This window comes from Sebastes fasciatus, chromosome 13, assembly GCF_043250625.1.
Source record: "Sebastes fasciatus isolate fSebFas1 chromosome 13, fSebFas1.pri, whole genome shotgun sequence".
In the NCBI taxonomy this organism is placed as follows: Eukaryota; Metazoa; Chordata; class Actinopteri; order Perciformes; family Sebastidae; genus Sebastes; species Sebastes fasciatus.
Window position 1 is genome coordinate 25,523,282 of NC_133807.1, and position 15,408 is coordinate 25,538,689.

A 15,408-nucleotide genomic window follows, 5' to 3' on the forward strand; every position below is an offset into this window, starting at 1 on the left:
AGGCCCGTCTGCATGCAATCTTAACAGCCAAAATACTTCCTCTTCTCTGCCGGCTGGCCTGTGTGTGATCCCTGTGTGGGTTGGGTTGCACGCGCACGCGCACACGCACACGCACACGCACACGCACACACACACACACACACACACACACACACAGAGTGTCTCTCAATGGGGTGGAAACCTGCTAAACAAGCTGCTTTAGAGCGAGCTTGTTTTGTTTCATTATCTGCAGGGTGATCTCACTCACTGCTGATGTGGGAGAGGACAACAGGACCGGCCTGTTGAGGAGCACTGCAGCTTAACCTTCAAACCACAGAGAACGGAGAGACGTCAAGAGTATCTCTAAAGTTCTGCGAAAAACAGTAACAAAAGAGGAAGATGGTACGGGAAGTTGCGTCTGCTACAGCTGTGAGCTTTTGCTGTCTGACAGAAGACTGTGTGCACTGAGCACTGAGGTCAAAAACCATACAGCTGCAAAAAAAAAATCAACATCCCTGAGGAAAGGAGGTGGCTTGCTCTACCTCCATTGCTTCCACTTTGTTGACCTTCCAAATAGCATGTGTGTACACCCACATCTGAAAGAATAAACATGCTAATCTAACAACAAACTGTTATGTGACTCAATAAAACTCCTAACAACAGCTGGGAGCCACAGACCAAATAACAATTAATGCTTAATGACTTTCTGGGTGTGGCATGGGATCATAAATAGAACCACAGGGAAAAAGTTCCCATTCAGAACTAAGGCCGAATGGAAGGATGGCAATATAAGATCTGCACTGCAATTTACTGAAAATAAAGTGCACTTTACAGACAAACATTAGTTGATGTCATCCTTTATAATGGTCTTAGTTGTCATGTTCAAAATGCCACAGTGTAACTTGGTACAAAAGACATTTACTGACGATTTTAGAGGGCATAAATATTGAGCAAAGTATTGACAATGATCAGAGGAACAACCTCCCTGGAGCAAAGAGCATGTTTTATCTTACTTTTGCACCCATCATCGTTTCAATATTGTCTTGTGAAAACTAGGAAAGTTTGCACTTGAGCACTAGGTACACAAAACTTCATAAAAAACACGTTTTCCACGTAAAAGGACGTACGTACGTCAAGTTGTTGAACCTGCAGCCACTTACACTTTCAAGGCAGTTTTACAACAAGTGCGTAACTTAATATTGACATTATGTACTGGGAGCAGGGCCTGAAATTAAGTTTTTTCCTCACGTGCCACTGTGGCAGGTCACTGAACATTTCTACTAGCCACACAATTTTTTTGTGTGACACTTCTGAAATCTATCGTTCTATGGACACTTTGCAATTTGTTGTTCCCAAAGTACGGACTGAATTGGGAAAGAAAGCTTTTAGGTTTTAGGCACCCACTGCTTGGAATAATGTACAATCTGATCTTCAACTTCAAAACTTAGTTACCTTGAATGAGTTTAAAGCTCTAGTGTAATCGCTGCAGTCCAGGTTGTCTGTGTGCAAGTGTTTTGTAAGAGCAAGTTTTAATGTTGTTCATTTATGTGTTGTCTGTTACTTTCACTATAACTGTCTTGCTGCTATCTTGGCCAGGTCTCCCTTGTAAAAGAGATCTTTGATCTCAATGGGACTAACCTGGTTAAATAAAGGACAATAAATAATAATATATATTTTTTTTTTTAACAGACAGTAGAAATATGGATCATGTAGAATCAGAATCATGTTTATTGCCAGGTGTAAGAGGTATACACTAGGAATTTGCTTTGGTATTGTTGGTGCAAGTAAGCAGTATAATAACAAAATAATAGATAAAAACGTTAGAATAAAATAAGAATTAAAAAAAATTAATTTAACCTTAATCACTGACTATTTTTAATTTAGGAATTGCTTTTGAAAAATAATATTTTAATATAAGGAAAACCTATCTGCCATGGTGGCAGGTGACTGTCACATTTAATTCAGGATGTCTAATTATCTTTTGATATATTTAGATACATTTCCTTTTTTTTCTGTCTCTTGTATGTATTTCTTTGTTTTTATTGGATTGTTTCCACTGTTTGGTTAGGTTTTTCTGCACTTTTTGTGTACTTCTTGTTGTAACTTTTGTTGTATTTTTAAAATTATGTTAGTTTAGATCTTTCTTCCTTTTTTGTTATATCTTTCCATCTGCCATGGTGGCAGGTGACCTGACATTTTTACCTGCCCCAGCCAACATTGACCCTGTTATTTGGCAGGTGTGCAGGTGCTACTTTCATTCCCTGACTGGGGAGGAGAAGCTAACCTTAGTTTCACTTTTATGCCATTTTAAAACAAATAATACATGCTGGATACTTAAAAACAAGTTTGACAATGTCACAGGACCATGTATGTAGGACCATGATGTGATGTGAAAATGTAACCTTAATCACTGACTATTTTTAATTTAGGCTTTTGAAAAATAATATTTTAATATAAGGCAAACCTATGTGCCATGGTGGCAGGTGACCTGACATTTTTACCTGCCCCAGCCAACATTGACTCTGTTATTTGGCAGGTGTGCAGGTGCTCATTTCATTCCCTGACTGGGAAGAGTCACTTTTATGCCATTTAATGACATTTTAAAACAAATAATTCATGCTGGACACTTAAAAAACTGTTTGACAATGTCACACCAAGCAATGTTTACTATGATGTAATTGAAAATGCTTGAAAATTCACTCACCTGCCAACAAAATTCTCCAACACTGAGCTCTTCCCAGCACTCTGTCCTCCGACCACAGCGATCTGAGGAAGGTCTAAGTTACAGCTCTGTCCAATGGTGCTGAAAGCGTCTTGAAGCTTGTTGATGAGGGGAATCAGGTCTTCCATGCCCCGGTTCCCCATGGCTCAGTTCAGCTCGGAGAGAGGAGAGAGCCTCCTTCACAACACACAGAGAGAGAACCAGAGTCTGACGGTTAGCCGTTAGCTAGGCTAGGTAACGTTAGCTTAGCTAGGAAGCTGCTCTCCGGTTACTCTGAAAGTGTTGAGTTCTTCTGCTTAAAAACAGCTTTATTCTCCCCGTTAACACTTGAACAGTTACCGGCAATTCACACTAACATCGTGTTCTTTTAAGCGCATTAACTAAATACCTAAAATCAGTCTAAAACGGACGGAAAACAACTCGCAAACAAAACTTCCTCTATACAAACACCATCCGGTCAGAGGAGGCGACATCCGATCGAAACCGGTGGAGTATAGACCCCGCCCTCTTTAGTCTGGGGAATCCAGGCATCCTATTGGCTGATTCTGCTGCCACTCTAATCAAGCGAGCATTCTGATTGGCTATTTAAAAAAAGGGCGTGTTAACAAATTGCTGTTTTCTGATTGGTCAACGCGAATGTCACTCACTCCTGCACACATAGGGGTGGAAGGAAATGAGAATACAGATATATTGGCCAAACAACTCAATTCAATTAATTTCAAATCACTTTATTTGTCAATTGTAGAGGCTCGTAGAGTAGTACAATTAACAACACAATACAGTACATTTTGAAACATCTTGAAAGTTAAAGGGACTACTTGTAACTTTCAGAAATGCTTGTTAACAGCGACACCTGTGGCCGTTAAGTCAACGAAAGTCAGCATTGGGCTCGCGCTTGTGCTCGCTCTACATAGACATGAACGAGCATCGCTCAAAACAGTGAGGCGACACACCAATATCACTCTATATTTCAGCTGCTTGGCAGTAATGTTAGCTGACCAGACGAAGGTCTCTCCATGAATCACTGCTGATCATAGTGTTGGCTTTTCCTGCTTCAGCCTCCCGACCGCGGCTGGAGGGAACAGGGGAGACACCGGAGTTTTGGTCGGAGACGATAACGTTTCTCGCTGCGGAGCCCCGTCACCTCACCCAACTGGACTATGCACGCACTGTAATAAACCGGAAACTGTCAAGCATGTTCTTATAGAGTGCAACAAATATGACAAAGAAAGAAGGGAATTGCTATCAGGAGTAGATGATGGAAATATTACAATGGGGAATCTGCTAGTACATCTAAGAAAGTACACAATCTTCTAATTAATTACTAAAGGGCAACAGGAATAATGGAGATAATTTAATTATTATTAGTATTATTATTATTGTTATTATTATTAATAAGTATTAATTATTATTTATTGTTTTTATTTTGCATTTATTTATTTATTTTTTCCTGCCAATCTACTGCTCCACACTCCAGTCCAGTAGTAGGTGGTAATGCACCTATAAGCTGGTTTGCCAACCTCCAAATAAACACCAAAAAAGAAGAAGGAAGAAGAAGTTTTCACGTCACATGTTTACTCCAACATGGCCACCTCCACAGAGTGTGGAGCTGCTTCAGAAACCAGCATGTCCCTAAAGAAAGCTCTGCTGTCTGCAGCTTCTCCTCTCGCTCTGCGGATCGTTGCTGAATGCCCGGTGACTAAAGCAAGAGCTTGTGATCTGATACTGCCTCACTGTGCAGTCAGCACGCCGGTGTTCATGCCTGTCGGTACTCAGGGGACCCTGAAGGGGATCACTGTGGATCAGCTGGAGGGTCTGGACTGTCAGATCTGTCTTGGGAACACATACCACCTGGGCATGAGACCGGTAGGCAACACTACAATAACAAGCAGTTCTGTTTCTCTTATGATTCAGTTGACATTACCACTACCTACTGCCTCATTTTGCAAAGTGTGTCTCAGTGTGTGAAGGAGCGCCATCGCAGGTCCTTCCTTCCTGCAGCTGTCAGACTCCACAACCAGCACTGCTCCCAGTAGACCACTTACACACCAAAAAACTGACAATAACCTGATAATAACCTGACAATAACCTGATATTTTCAGGTGGAATTATATTCATTCTCACTGTGCAATATCATTTTCCACTTCTGCAATTTTGTTAATAGTCTGTTTATTGTCTATACTGTATATACTGCTCTTTTTATACTTCCTTCTATTTAAATGGTTCATATTTTGTTACACTTTGTTTAGCTCTTCTTTTTTTTTTACTGTGTTAGCTGATGCTTCTTGTTTTTTTGCACTATCCCCTTTGCTGCTGTACACTGCAAATGTCTCCACTGCGGGACTAATAAAGGAATATCTTATCTTATCTTATCTTATCTTATCTTATCTTATCTTATCTTATCTTATCTTATCTTATCTTATCTTATCTTATTTAATTTTATTTTAAAGGTCCCATATTATGCTCATTTTCAGGTTCATTCTTGTATTTTGTGTTTCTACTAGAACATGTTTACATGCTGTTATGTAAAAAACAACAACATTATTTTCCTCATACTGTCAGCTTGAATATACCTGTATTTACCCTCTGTCTGAAACGCTCCGTTTTAGTGCATTTTGACAGAATTGCGTTGCTAGGCAACAGCTTGGGTCCATGTGTACTTCCTGTCAGCTGATGACATTCATATACACTGCACCAGGAAATAAACTGGGATACATTTAAAAATTTTACGTTTAAATCTGTGTAAAGGGTCTAAATATTGTATATTTGTGACATCACGAATGGGCACGTTAACATGGATTGAGTGTTTCGATACTTTCATAGTATTTATATAGGACTTAAGCCTGCTTTATAATACAAAAAACATGAAAATCTCACTTTTTTATAATATGGGACCTTTTAAAGGAAAATAACTTGTACAATTTTCTAATATATAGAAAGTCATTACACACTTTGCGATAGTATACAGTATGTTAGTGTTATTCTATGTTCATATTATATATTTTCTAAGCTGGTTGTGGTAGTCTGGTATATTTATAGTGTATTCTAATATATTCTTTATATTGTGTATACTATAGATATTATCTCTAGTGTTGATATGTATATTTATTCTATATTTACTGTACCTGTGCATTGTCTGGATAACCTGCTGTTGTAACACAATAATTCCCCTATCTATCTATCTATCTATCTATCTATCTATCTATCTATCTATCTATCTATCTATCTATCTATCTATCTATCTATCTATCTATCTATCTATCTATCTCTACTGCCTGCAGGGGCCTGATCTGATCGAGAAAGCCAATGGTTTACACGGGTTCATGAACTGGAAGAGAAATCTTTTAACTGTGAGTGTAGCTTTCCTTAAAGGTGATAAATACTGATTCACAAATGGAAGGTGATGAGCTCTGTGTTCAAATTTGTGTTTCACTTTCCTCTGCTTGCAGGACAGCGGCGGGTTTCAGATGGTGTCTCTTGTCGAGCTCTCAGAGGTCACTGAGGAAGGGGTGAAGTTCAAGTCCCCCTATGATGGCAAAGAGATCCTCCTAAGTCCTGAGAAATCCATCTGCATACAGAACAGTCTGGGTATGCGAGGAGTAAAATCATTTCAATCAGTATTAAATAACAAAGACTGCAAAGAGACAAAGAGATAACATCTCCATGTTCCTCTGTGTTCTCCCAGGGTCAGACATCATGATGCAGCTGGATGATGTGGTCAGCAGTACCGTGACAGGACCACGGGTGGAGGAGGCAATGCACAGATCCATACGCTGGCTGGATCGCTGCATAGCAGCCAATAAAAATCCAGACAAACAGAACCTCTTTGCCATCATCCAGGGAGGGCTGAATGCAGAGCTACGCAAGGCCTGTCTAGATGGTAAAAAAACAAATCCTGCTCTGTGGTGATACCTTTTCTACTTTTGATTACCTACTTCTGTCCCTGTATATCTGGTATTGACAAGCATGCTAGAGGTTTGGATCATATTTGAATGGAGCCTCAGAACATGTAAATATTGTGCAAAGATATTTGGCAGAAATCTGTATTTCAAAAAAACAGAAATGCACGTCCACACTGTAATGTCAGGTCTAGTTGTAAACTGATGGCTCAAAGTTGTGCTTTGGATATCTTATCCCCTTCCTGCAGAAATGTCTCAACGAGATGTTCCCGGTTTCGCCATCGGAGGCCTGAGTGGAGGAGAAGAGAAGGACGACTTCTGGCGGATGGTCACCCTGAGCACCGACCACCTGCCACGAGAAAAGCCTCGATACCTCATGGGCGTTGGGTACGTTTGCCTAAAACAGCAACCGGTTACATTAATCATTTCATATTTATTCAGCAACCTATGCACTCTGCACCATTGCTCTATTGTCCTACTGTTTACTAGTTTCATTGTTGTTGTTTTTAAGACTGACATAATTGAGTGTGTGTGAGTTAAAGGTACAGACAGGAGCAGTCTGGCTCCTACAATATATGTAAATTGTTAATAATCAGAGGACTTTATTTTAAAAGCTCACAGCTGATGTTATTTTTCATTTAGTAGTTAATTTAACATGCTATAGTGCTGCGAACATGTAAACTAATATGCTTCAGCTATCTAACATATTTTTCAGTCAGGTTCATAATTCTGTTTATTATAATAATTCTGTTCTGATTCTGACTACTAATATTAATAATGATAATAATTGTTCTACTATTAATAATAATAATAATAATAATAATAGTTCTACTTGTCTGTGTACACATACTTGGCCAATATGTATGCATAAAACATCTCATGAGAACTGTGGTGTTTATGGGCTTTATGGTTTTACATATTGTCATAATCGTGTGTATGATCCTCATGTGCTGCAGGTATGCCGTGGATTTGGTGGTGTGCGTAGCTCTGGGATGTGACATGTTTGACTGCGTGTTCCCCACGCGTACTGCAGTAAGCTCTCCTCACCTCACACACTGATAATCAATTTTAAATGGTCATTTAGCAGTTTTTATTCCACATCAAAAACTCATTTCAGCTGACAGTCACGTTTGTTTTTCCTCAGAGGTTTGGCTCTGCCTTGGTGCCTTGGGGATCTCTCCAGGTAAAAAATAAGCAGTATGCCAAGGACTTCCAGCCCATAGACCCAGACTGCCAGTGTCCCACCTGCCAGAGGTAAGTCAAGACAAATCCTGGAGGTTTGGCTCTCATGTCGTTTTTCATAACAGTTTTATTCATCAGGACAGATATTGAAGTTTATTAAAGCAGGAAAGTGTCCAAGAAGACCTTGGTTTGACTTGTTTTTAGTCCGTGAGCCAGTAGGGTTGGTCGGTACCATCTGGTCGGTACCATGCACGTAGTGATGTTTGTCAAGATCTACATCCCCAGAGTTAAGATTACGTGATAGCATTGCATCAGTGGTAGATTTATGTGTGCTGTCATGCATTTTATAACATTACCCTACAATATACATTTCTGAAAAATGGCCAATGTGAAGCACAACATATACTGTATATTCAACTTAGTGGTATTTTGTCATAAGTCACAATGATTGCTGAGTTCAAGGACTTTTCATCAGACTGGCATTGATGGCACTCGCAGTACAGTGCCCAATTTCAGTAGAGCAAATCATTGCATTTTAGAAAAATATTTGTCTCATGTTTATTTTGGAAAGGTTAATTAAAAACTCTAGGACACATACTGTGTAATCACATGGATTTGAAGTTGAATGCTTGATTCTGTTCTAAGCATAGTTTTGAAAAGTGTGTTTTGGCATGTGGTTATTAATCGAGTCATAACACCATGAAAGCTATCACTGCTGCAATGCTATCACATATTTTCTAGCACTAGGGGTGTATATATATATTGCCAAATATCACTTTGAGAATTATTACTCCAAGCTGGTACCGTTGGCCCAAATTTGAGGTACTGGCTCACAGACTATTGCCCAGCAGTCAGTTAACTCTTTTTGGTATAAAGGAGGGATGTGTGGGCAATAAAAGACTACATCAATCTGTGCATTTGTTTTTATTTCATGTTTCATGTATTTTCATTATGTAATTTCTCAGCAATAAAACACCAGAGTGGGTTTACAGCTATGCTTTTTAAATTGTTACTTTAATCTCACTTGGCTCACAATTGTCAGGCAATCTTTGTCAGTGCTGCAGTTTGGTGCCAGTGGATGGTGCCTACTGGTGTTTAGACATTTTGTGTCACCTATGTCTCGTAAAAACTGTATTACTGGAAGAATGATGTGAATAATAAGCCTGTTTTCTGTTTCAGACATAGTCGGGCTTACCTCCATGCTCTGTTTAAGAGCGACACTGCAGCCATGCATCACGTCACCGTCCACAACATTGCCTACCAGGTCAGTATTGGGAATGTCTCTTAGCAGTTGACAACCCGTGGTGTAGTGGAGGGTATACACAGTTGGCGGTTTACAGTATACCCACCTATCAGCCAAAAAGCCATTGGAATATATAGGAGAGTATACCCACTTCTTCCTCGGTAACCTACCTATCTATCTAGTAGTACACCCACCTTATCAACAACCACTACACCACTATTAACATCACATCATAACTCAAGATTAAATCAAGATTAAACAACAAATCATTTTACTAAATCAACTAATCGTTTAGTCGACAAAATCATTTCTTTGGTGGAGGACAGTCCTAGAGCTGATATATCTGCAAAACATGTACTGCTGTATCAAGTGTGTTTTTATCAGTTAATTTGTTTCCTGTATCTGCAGTCCTGCCTTTAATAGATATCAACCAGAGCCTCACATTTACATATTGTCTTTCAATGTCTCCATTGCTCTGACAGGAATCTGACAAGGGACGTTGAACTTTACAAATGTACGTGACATGATTCAGATTACGTCCTCGCCTCGGTCACGGTCATTTAATCCTTCAGTACTCTCTGTTCCTCAAAGTGGCATAAACTTGCTCTGCTGCTCTGGCCTTATCAAAACCACCAAGAGTCTCCTTTTGTGACAGATGTGTCCCCAAGCATAATGTTCATGTTCATGGAGAGCATAATAGATAATGTCTGATTATGCAATTTACTAATTTCTTGATTTTCTTAAAGGACCAGTGTTTCACAATTAGGGGGATCTATCGGCAGAAATGGAATATGATATTAATAACTATGTTTTCTTTAGTGTATAATCACCTGAAACTAAGAAATCGTGTTTTCGTTAGCTTAGAATGAGCCGTTTATATCTACATATGGAGTGCTTCATCCAGAGTGCTTGGGCCAAAGTCGAAAACGCTACTCGTTCCCGTCGCCGCCGCTCTCTCTCTTGCTTCACCACTCACTTCCCACGTACACACACTCTACGCTCTGCTCCAAATGACTTACGCTGCTCGTACAGCTGGCTCCAGTGAGGGCCTTTCGCGTCAGCCACCATAGTTCTTCACCACGCTTGTCACACGGGAGAGGCTTCACTTGGTTGCAATCTGCAACCTCACCGCTACATACCGCCAGATCCCACACACTGGTCTTTTTTAAAAACGAAATTACATTTTCCCATTTAAGCCGGCTCTGAAGTTGGCTCTATAGCGATGTCCATGTCGGCCGTCACTCTCCCGTGAAATGTCACATTTAATTGCCGTGAAACATTTACATGTTACCCTAAAATGTTGCCATGGTATCCAAAAGCATGTAAACATTGTGAACGGTATACTCTGACGGGAAGCAGACCCATACACTCTAGAGTTGCAGAACACAAGATGATTTCCCACTGGAGATTGATAATCACATTATTTCCCTTCGATTCATCAAACATTTCTCTTTTGCAGCTCTCCCTGATGCGCTCTGTGAGACAGAGCATTGTGGAAGGCCGTTTCCCTGAGTTTATACGGACGTTCATGAAGCGAATGTTTCCCTCTCGGGACCAGTACCCCGGCTGGGCCGTGGATGCCCTAGCCTCCGTCAACGTTCCACTGGAATAGAAGGCAACCACCATGCTGGATGTCAGACAGTGACTGAAAGATTTTATATCTTTTAAATGACTTTTTTTTATGGACGATTGTTTTTCTACTCTTTGTTTATATTTGTATATGAATTGTTGGCGATGAGGGGAAAATGGCTTTTGATCTGAAGGGATGAAGCCTTTACTCAGCCCCTGCAAATCGTCTTCACAGTACACACTGTGATAATGTGAGACTGAATGGGGTTTAAATGAGGTTTGAAACACATGAACTATCTCCTCTGATATGCTCAGACACTTTTTGTTGTTACCATGGCTACAGAGCTCGGCCCACCCACTGGAAATTAAATGTTTTGCCTTCCCGTCAACCGGGGTGTTTAATTTTAGCCGAAGGCACAAGATTAATAAATGTATATGTATTCTGGTGTTTTAACCTCCAACCTCACGGACTAGTAGTTGTCAGATAACTGTTTGAACGGATAAATGAAACCAGCTCACTGCAGCTTGTGTGTGTGTGTTTGTGTCACGGTGACCACCAGAGGGCAAAATAGACAAAACCACAGCAAAGTGACTGTAAAACTGAATGATACGCTGTTTCCTAATAGAGTTAAAAGCAGTTCAGCTGCCTGGAAGTAAAAATAACACTCAGTTACAGTAAGATGAGCTCAAATGTAGGAGGGTACAAAAACATGCATATCCAAATTACTCACAATCTACAGTCAGCATCTAAATGGCATCAAATCCATTGTTATTCTTCTTTTTCTAATCCGTTCAATAATCCTCTCTGACCCTCTGAGTGAAGGTTTTGTTCGGCTCAGTCGTGGGTGATTAATATTAATCAGCAGAAGTTGATTTGAATAACACCTGTTGTCTGTGGCTGAGTCAACAGTCCCCTTAAGCACCGCATTTGAATTTCATTATGGCTTCTAATATGACCACAGGCTCTATGAGATTAAACCTTGTGACATGCAATGAGTGGCAGGCCGACTAATATCTAACAGTGTGGTAAATAAATGATGGGTTTGGTGCATAATACGAGTAGTTTACAAGTGCTCGCACCCTTAAACACAAGTGTTTGTTAATGAGCTACAACAAGAGCTAGTTGAGATATTCATAGTTTTATATCACAATAGCTCACATGGAGAGGAACTTCTAGTTTTGAATGCAATGCTTGTATTGTGTTTTAATCATATTGCAGGATTTCATTTATATTTTTTCTATTAGAAGGGGTGTTTTTTCTAGAATATCTTCTGCTTGCACTGTGTGTTTGATTATATTTAGCATATGTGTGCGTAGTGAGGGAGAAACAGAGCTCAGTTGGCAAGCTTGCACGAAATAAATTGGATGTGTCTCCTCATGTATAGCCTATTTCAGCAAGACTATTCCCAAAATGTCACATGTGCCTCCTTTTTAAACAATTATCAAGCCCAACATATTTAATAGTATAACACAAGAAACTAATATTTCTCCTTGCAGAAATAATAAATATGGTCGTTTAGATGCATGACTAAGACGTGCGCAGTTCTCCACAGAAGTATTGGGATCACGTGTGACAGTTTTATTACCATTCAGGATCACAGAGGGTGGTGTTATGCTCACAAATGTGGATGGAGAACGCTTATTGTACAATATTATAGATGTTTTTTGTGAGTATTGTTTTTTGCATTTTTTTTTTATACTTTATTTTTATTGCTTTTCCATATCAGAAAGACAACATACACATAGAACAATAAAACAAAACAGAAAACATGAAAGGATATAGACTGCCCTGTCTCTACAAGGTTTTATTATTGCTATGACATATTCAATGGTTCATTTCCTCATCTTGTCGTTGACATGTAAACATTTCTCCCACTTCTCTCCACATTGCTCCTCTTGTGTTCTTATCCTATGGGTTAACAGTTCCATATCATATATTTCATTCACAATTTTCAGCCATCCATCTTGTGTAGGTGGTTCTGCCTTACACCATCTCTTCGTAATGGCCTTCTTACAGGCCGCCAACAACACTTTCAGCAGGTATCCGTTTTCTCTTAACACAGTATATCCAGTCAAAGTGGTGGCAACAGAACAGTAGTCCCCACACTAAACAATTGCTATTAATTTACAGCAGGATTTCAACAGTATTAACCTGTTATTGCTAAAAAACAGTGCTTTACTGTTAATACAAAAGAAAACCTGTTGTTTGTTTTTTAACTGAACTATAATGCATTCTTAAAAAACATCACTTTACTGCTGATCAACTGTCTAAAGTATCATCAGTTTCATCAGTATCATCAGTAACAGTTTCATGCAGTATTTTTTTAATTCTGGGACCTGATCTGCACATGTGAGGCTTGTACATTGTACATGATTGGAAAATCAGTGAATTAGCTTTATTGTTCTTCACTCACATGTTGTTCTGGTTTGCATTCTGTACTCAGCTATAGACATACATTTTGGGAAAAGTGTCAACAAGTCTATTATAGCCTTTTTCCTAACAAGTGCCTTTAATTGTATTTAGTGTGACTATTCCTGTCTGTAACCTGCTAAGTCTGTTCATCTAGGCAAACAATAATGTTTATTAAAATGTATGCAAAAAAATACAACCTAAATAGTGCATTAAAACGAATCAGTAAGATAATGTAAAAGAAAGGTGAAAAACAGCTATATAATGTATCTTTAAACAGTAAATTAACTGTAAAATACTGTGAAATTAATAAAAAACAACAGTATTTTTCATTATTAGTACAAAGCTGTAAATTTCAGCTACAGTATAATAATGTTAATTTTACAGTAACATAAAGGCAACCCTGCTGCCAGTTCTTTACTGTTATTTTACTGGGAAATTATTAACAGTGTAGATCAATTATATGAGCAATTGCATCTAGCAAAGTATTAATTTAGTCCTTCGTGTGCAACTGTGTGTGTCTCTCTAAAGCTAAATTTGTGTGTGCATGCATGCTTTTATATATAAACAACACTTGTGTGAGAGAGAGAGATTGACAGAGGATGAGGATCTCTTATTGTACATTATTATAGATGTTTTTTGTGAGTATTGTTTTTTTCCTTTTTTTTAATGATTCTTGAAATGAAAAGTGGTGGCAACAGAACAGTAATCCCCAGTGCTGCCAGTGCGTCCATGCAGAGCTCAGGCTGGGAGGATGCTGCTGGAGGATGCTGAGAGACAACCAGTTGCTCTCCAGCTGTCACAGTCAAAGTGGAGCCTCCTCTCTCACAGTGCGCACCGACGGATGAACATCCTCGACCTGTTGCCTCGCTGGGAAGAAAAGTAAAGCTGCGTTTTGGGAAGGGGGTGCCAAAAAAAAGGAAAGAAGTTGTATTTTTTTTACTCTTTTTTAGGATTTTAGGAGGGGAGGCTGAAGACGATGCCATGAGGTGTATCAATGAGCTCGATATTAATCCACGTTTTGAATAGCAGAAGGAGGAAGAGAGGAGTGGAGTTGGTTTCCCGGAGTCCACCTCCTCCTCGGTGTGGAGCTCTGTGGTGATATCTGTTTCTATCTCTGGGCTCTGAGGAGGAGGAACCATGGTCGAGCTGGAGAAGGAGGTGCTCCCTCTGCCCCCTCGGTACCGGTTCCGAGACCTGTTGCTCGGGGACTGGCAGACCGACGACAGGTAAGGAGGATGGAGGATGCAACTACCACTTTGTGCATCGTTTTTACGCACAGATGCGCACCGAATCCAGATGCGCAACGAGAGCATCATATCACATCGTGTCTATAAAAAAGTCACAACTCATTTGTTTTTTTGCATTTTCTCTCTGTGTGTGATCTGGTTGATTCAGGTGTGTGAATGTGTGTTTTAGTGGAGTATTGTGTGCAGTGCTGTTGTTATGGATGCAGCAACAGGTTTACTAGGAGGCGACTGTTGCTAATGCTGCAAATTCTCACTAAAAGCAATAATTAAAGCATATTAGAGAAAATTACTCCAAATAGAACGAGACACTATTTCATTCAGGAATATTTCATTTATTTTCATGCAAGTGGTGCATCTTACATGTTGTATATTTGAAACATAAAAAAAAATATATCATCATATCACATCGTGTCTATAAAAAGTCATTTGTTTTTGCATTTTCTCTCTTTGTGATCTGGTTGATTCAGGTGTGTGCATGTGTGTTAGTGGAGTATTGTGTGCAGTGCTGTTGTTATGGATGCAGCAACAGGTTTACTCGTCCTATCCTCGGCTAATTCTCACCAAAAGCAATAATTAAACCATATTAGAGAAAAAATACTCCAAATAGAATGAGACACTATTTCATTCAGGAATATTTCATATATTTTTTATGTCATGCAAGTGGTGCATCTCACATGTTGTATATTTGAAACATTAAAAAAAAAATCCTTTGATGGCATCCATCAGGAAAGGAAATGAAGCCAGACCTATTACCCTATTTATGTTCTCCTCATGCCATAATTCCTGAGATTTGCACTGAACCATCTGCCACCTGGACAGCAAGTGGGTGCTCTCAGTTACAATTAACCTTTTGCTTCTCCATTTGCAGGGCCAGAAGATTTGACATGCCATATGATATGCATTGCTTAATTTGGCTATTTCATTATATAGCTGTCTAATGGAAATCCTTAAACCTCAATTTCATGCTTGGTGTCTCCTGTTGCTAGGTGGAAATGGGGGGGGGGGCCACAACACTTGCTTGTGGACTTGAGTGGGGGTTTGGAATCAGATAATTGGGGGAAACTTGCTATTGGAAGAGATCAATTAGGGTTCATCCATTAGAGACACGGCTGTATGCCAGAGGCCTGTCAATAATGATTATTGTGTTATTGAAA

General features: G+C 39.5%; 3 protein-coding genes across 15 annotated transcripts in view; 2 read left to right on the forward strand and 1 right to left on the reverse strand.

The window, feature by feature from the left end:
* dnm2a (dynamin 2a) overlaps window positions 1-3,182 on the reverse strand; it is a 35,824-nt gene extending 32,642 nt beyond the window's left edge. For all 12 annotated transcript variants that reach the window (XR_012596749.1, XR_012596747.1, XR_012596748.1 and 9 more), the window contains exon 1: window positions 2,684-3,182. Coding sequence is in view for 9 of the 12 variants with exons in the window: in XM_074656436.1 (XP_074512537.1) it covers window positions 2,684-2,844 (161 nt within the window). In the remaining 3 variants the exon portion in view is untranslated. The remainder of the gene's footprint in view (window positions 1-2,683) is intronic.
* Window positions 3,183-4,247: 1,065 nt separating this feature from the next.
* qtrt1 (queuine tRNA-ribosyltransferase 1) lies at window positions 4,248-12,369 on the forward strand. The gene is made up of 9 exons (XM_074656455.1): window positions 4,248-4,567; window positions 5,983-6,051; window positions 6,151-6,289; window positions 6,387-6,581; window positions 6,849-6,987; window positions 7,557-7,632; window positions 7,745-7,854; window positions 8,962-9,046; window positions 10,485-12,369. Exons 1-9 carry the CDS (start codon window positions 4,286-4,288, stop codon window positions 10,635-10,637), a joined length of 1,248 nt encoding a protein of 415 aa, XP_074512556.1. The 5' UTR covers window positions 4,248-4,285; the 3' UTR covers window positions 10,638-12,369.
* A 1,371-nt stretch (window positions 12,370-13,740) lies between these two features.
* kcnt2b (potassium sodium-activated channel subfamily T member 2b) overlaps window positions 13,741-15,408 on the forward strand; it is a 45,916-nt gene continuing 44,248 nt past the window's right edge. Inside the window, exon 1 of one of the 2 annotated variants that reach the window (XM_074656453.1) lies at window positions 13,741-14,233. In XM_074656453.1, the coding sequence (XP_074512554.1) occupies window positions 14,145-14,233 (89 nt within the window). In that variant the 5' untranslated portion in view covers window positions 13,741-14,144. The remainder of the gene's footprint in view (window positions 14,234-15,408) is intronic. The other variant, XM_074656452.1, reaches the window with a different exon arrangement.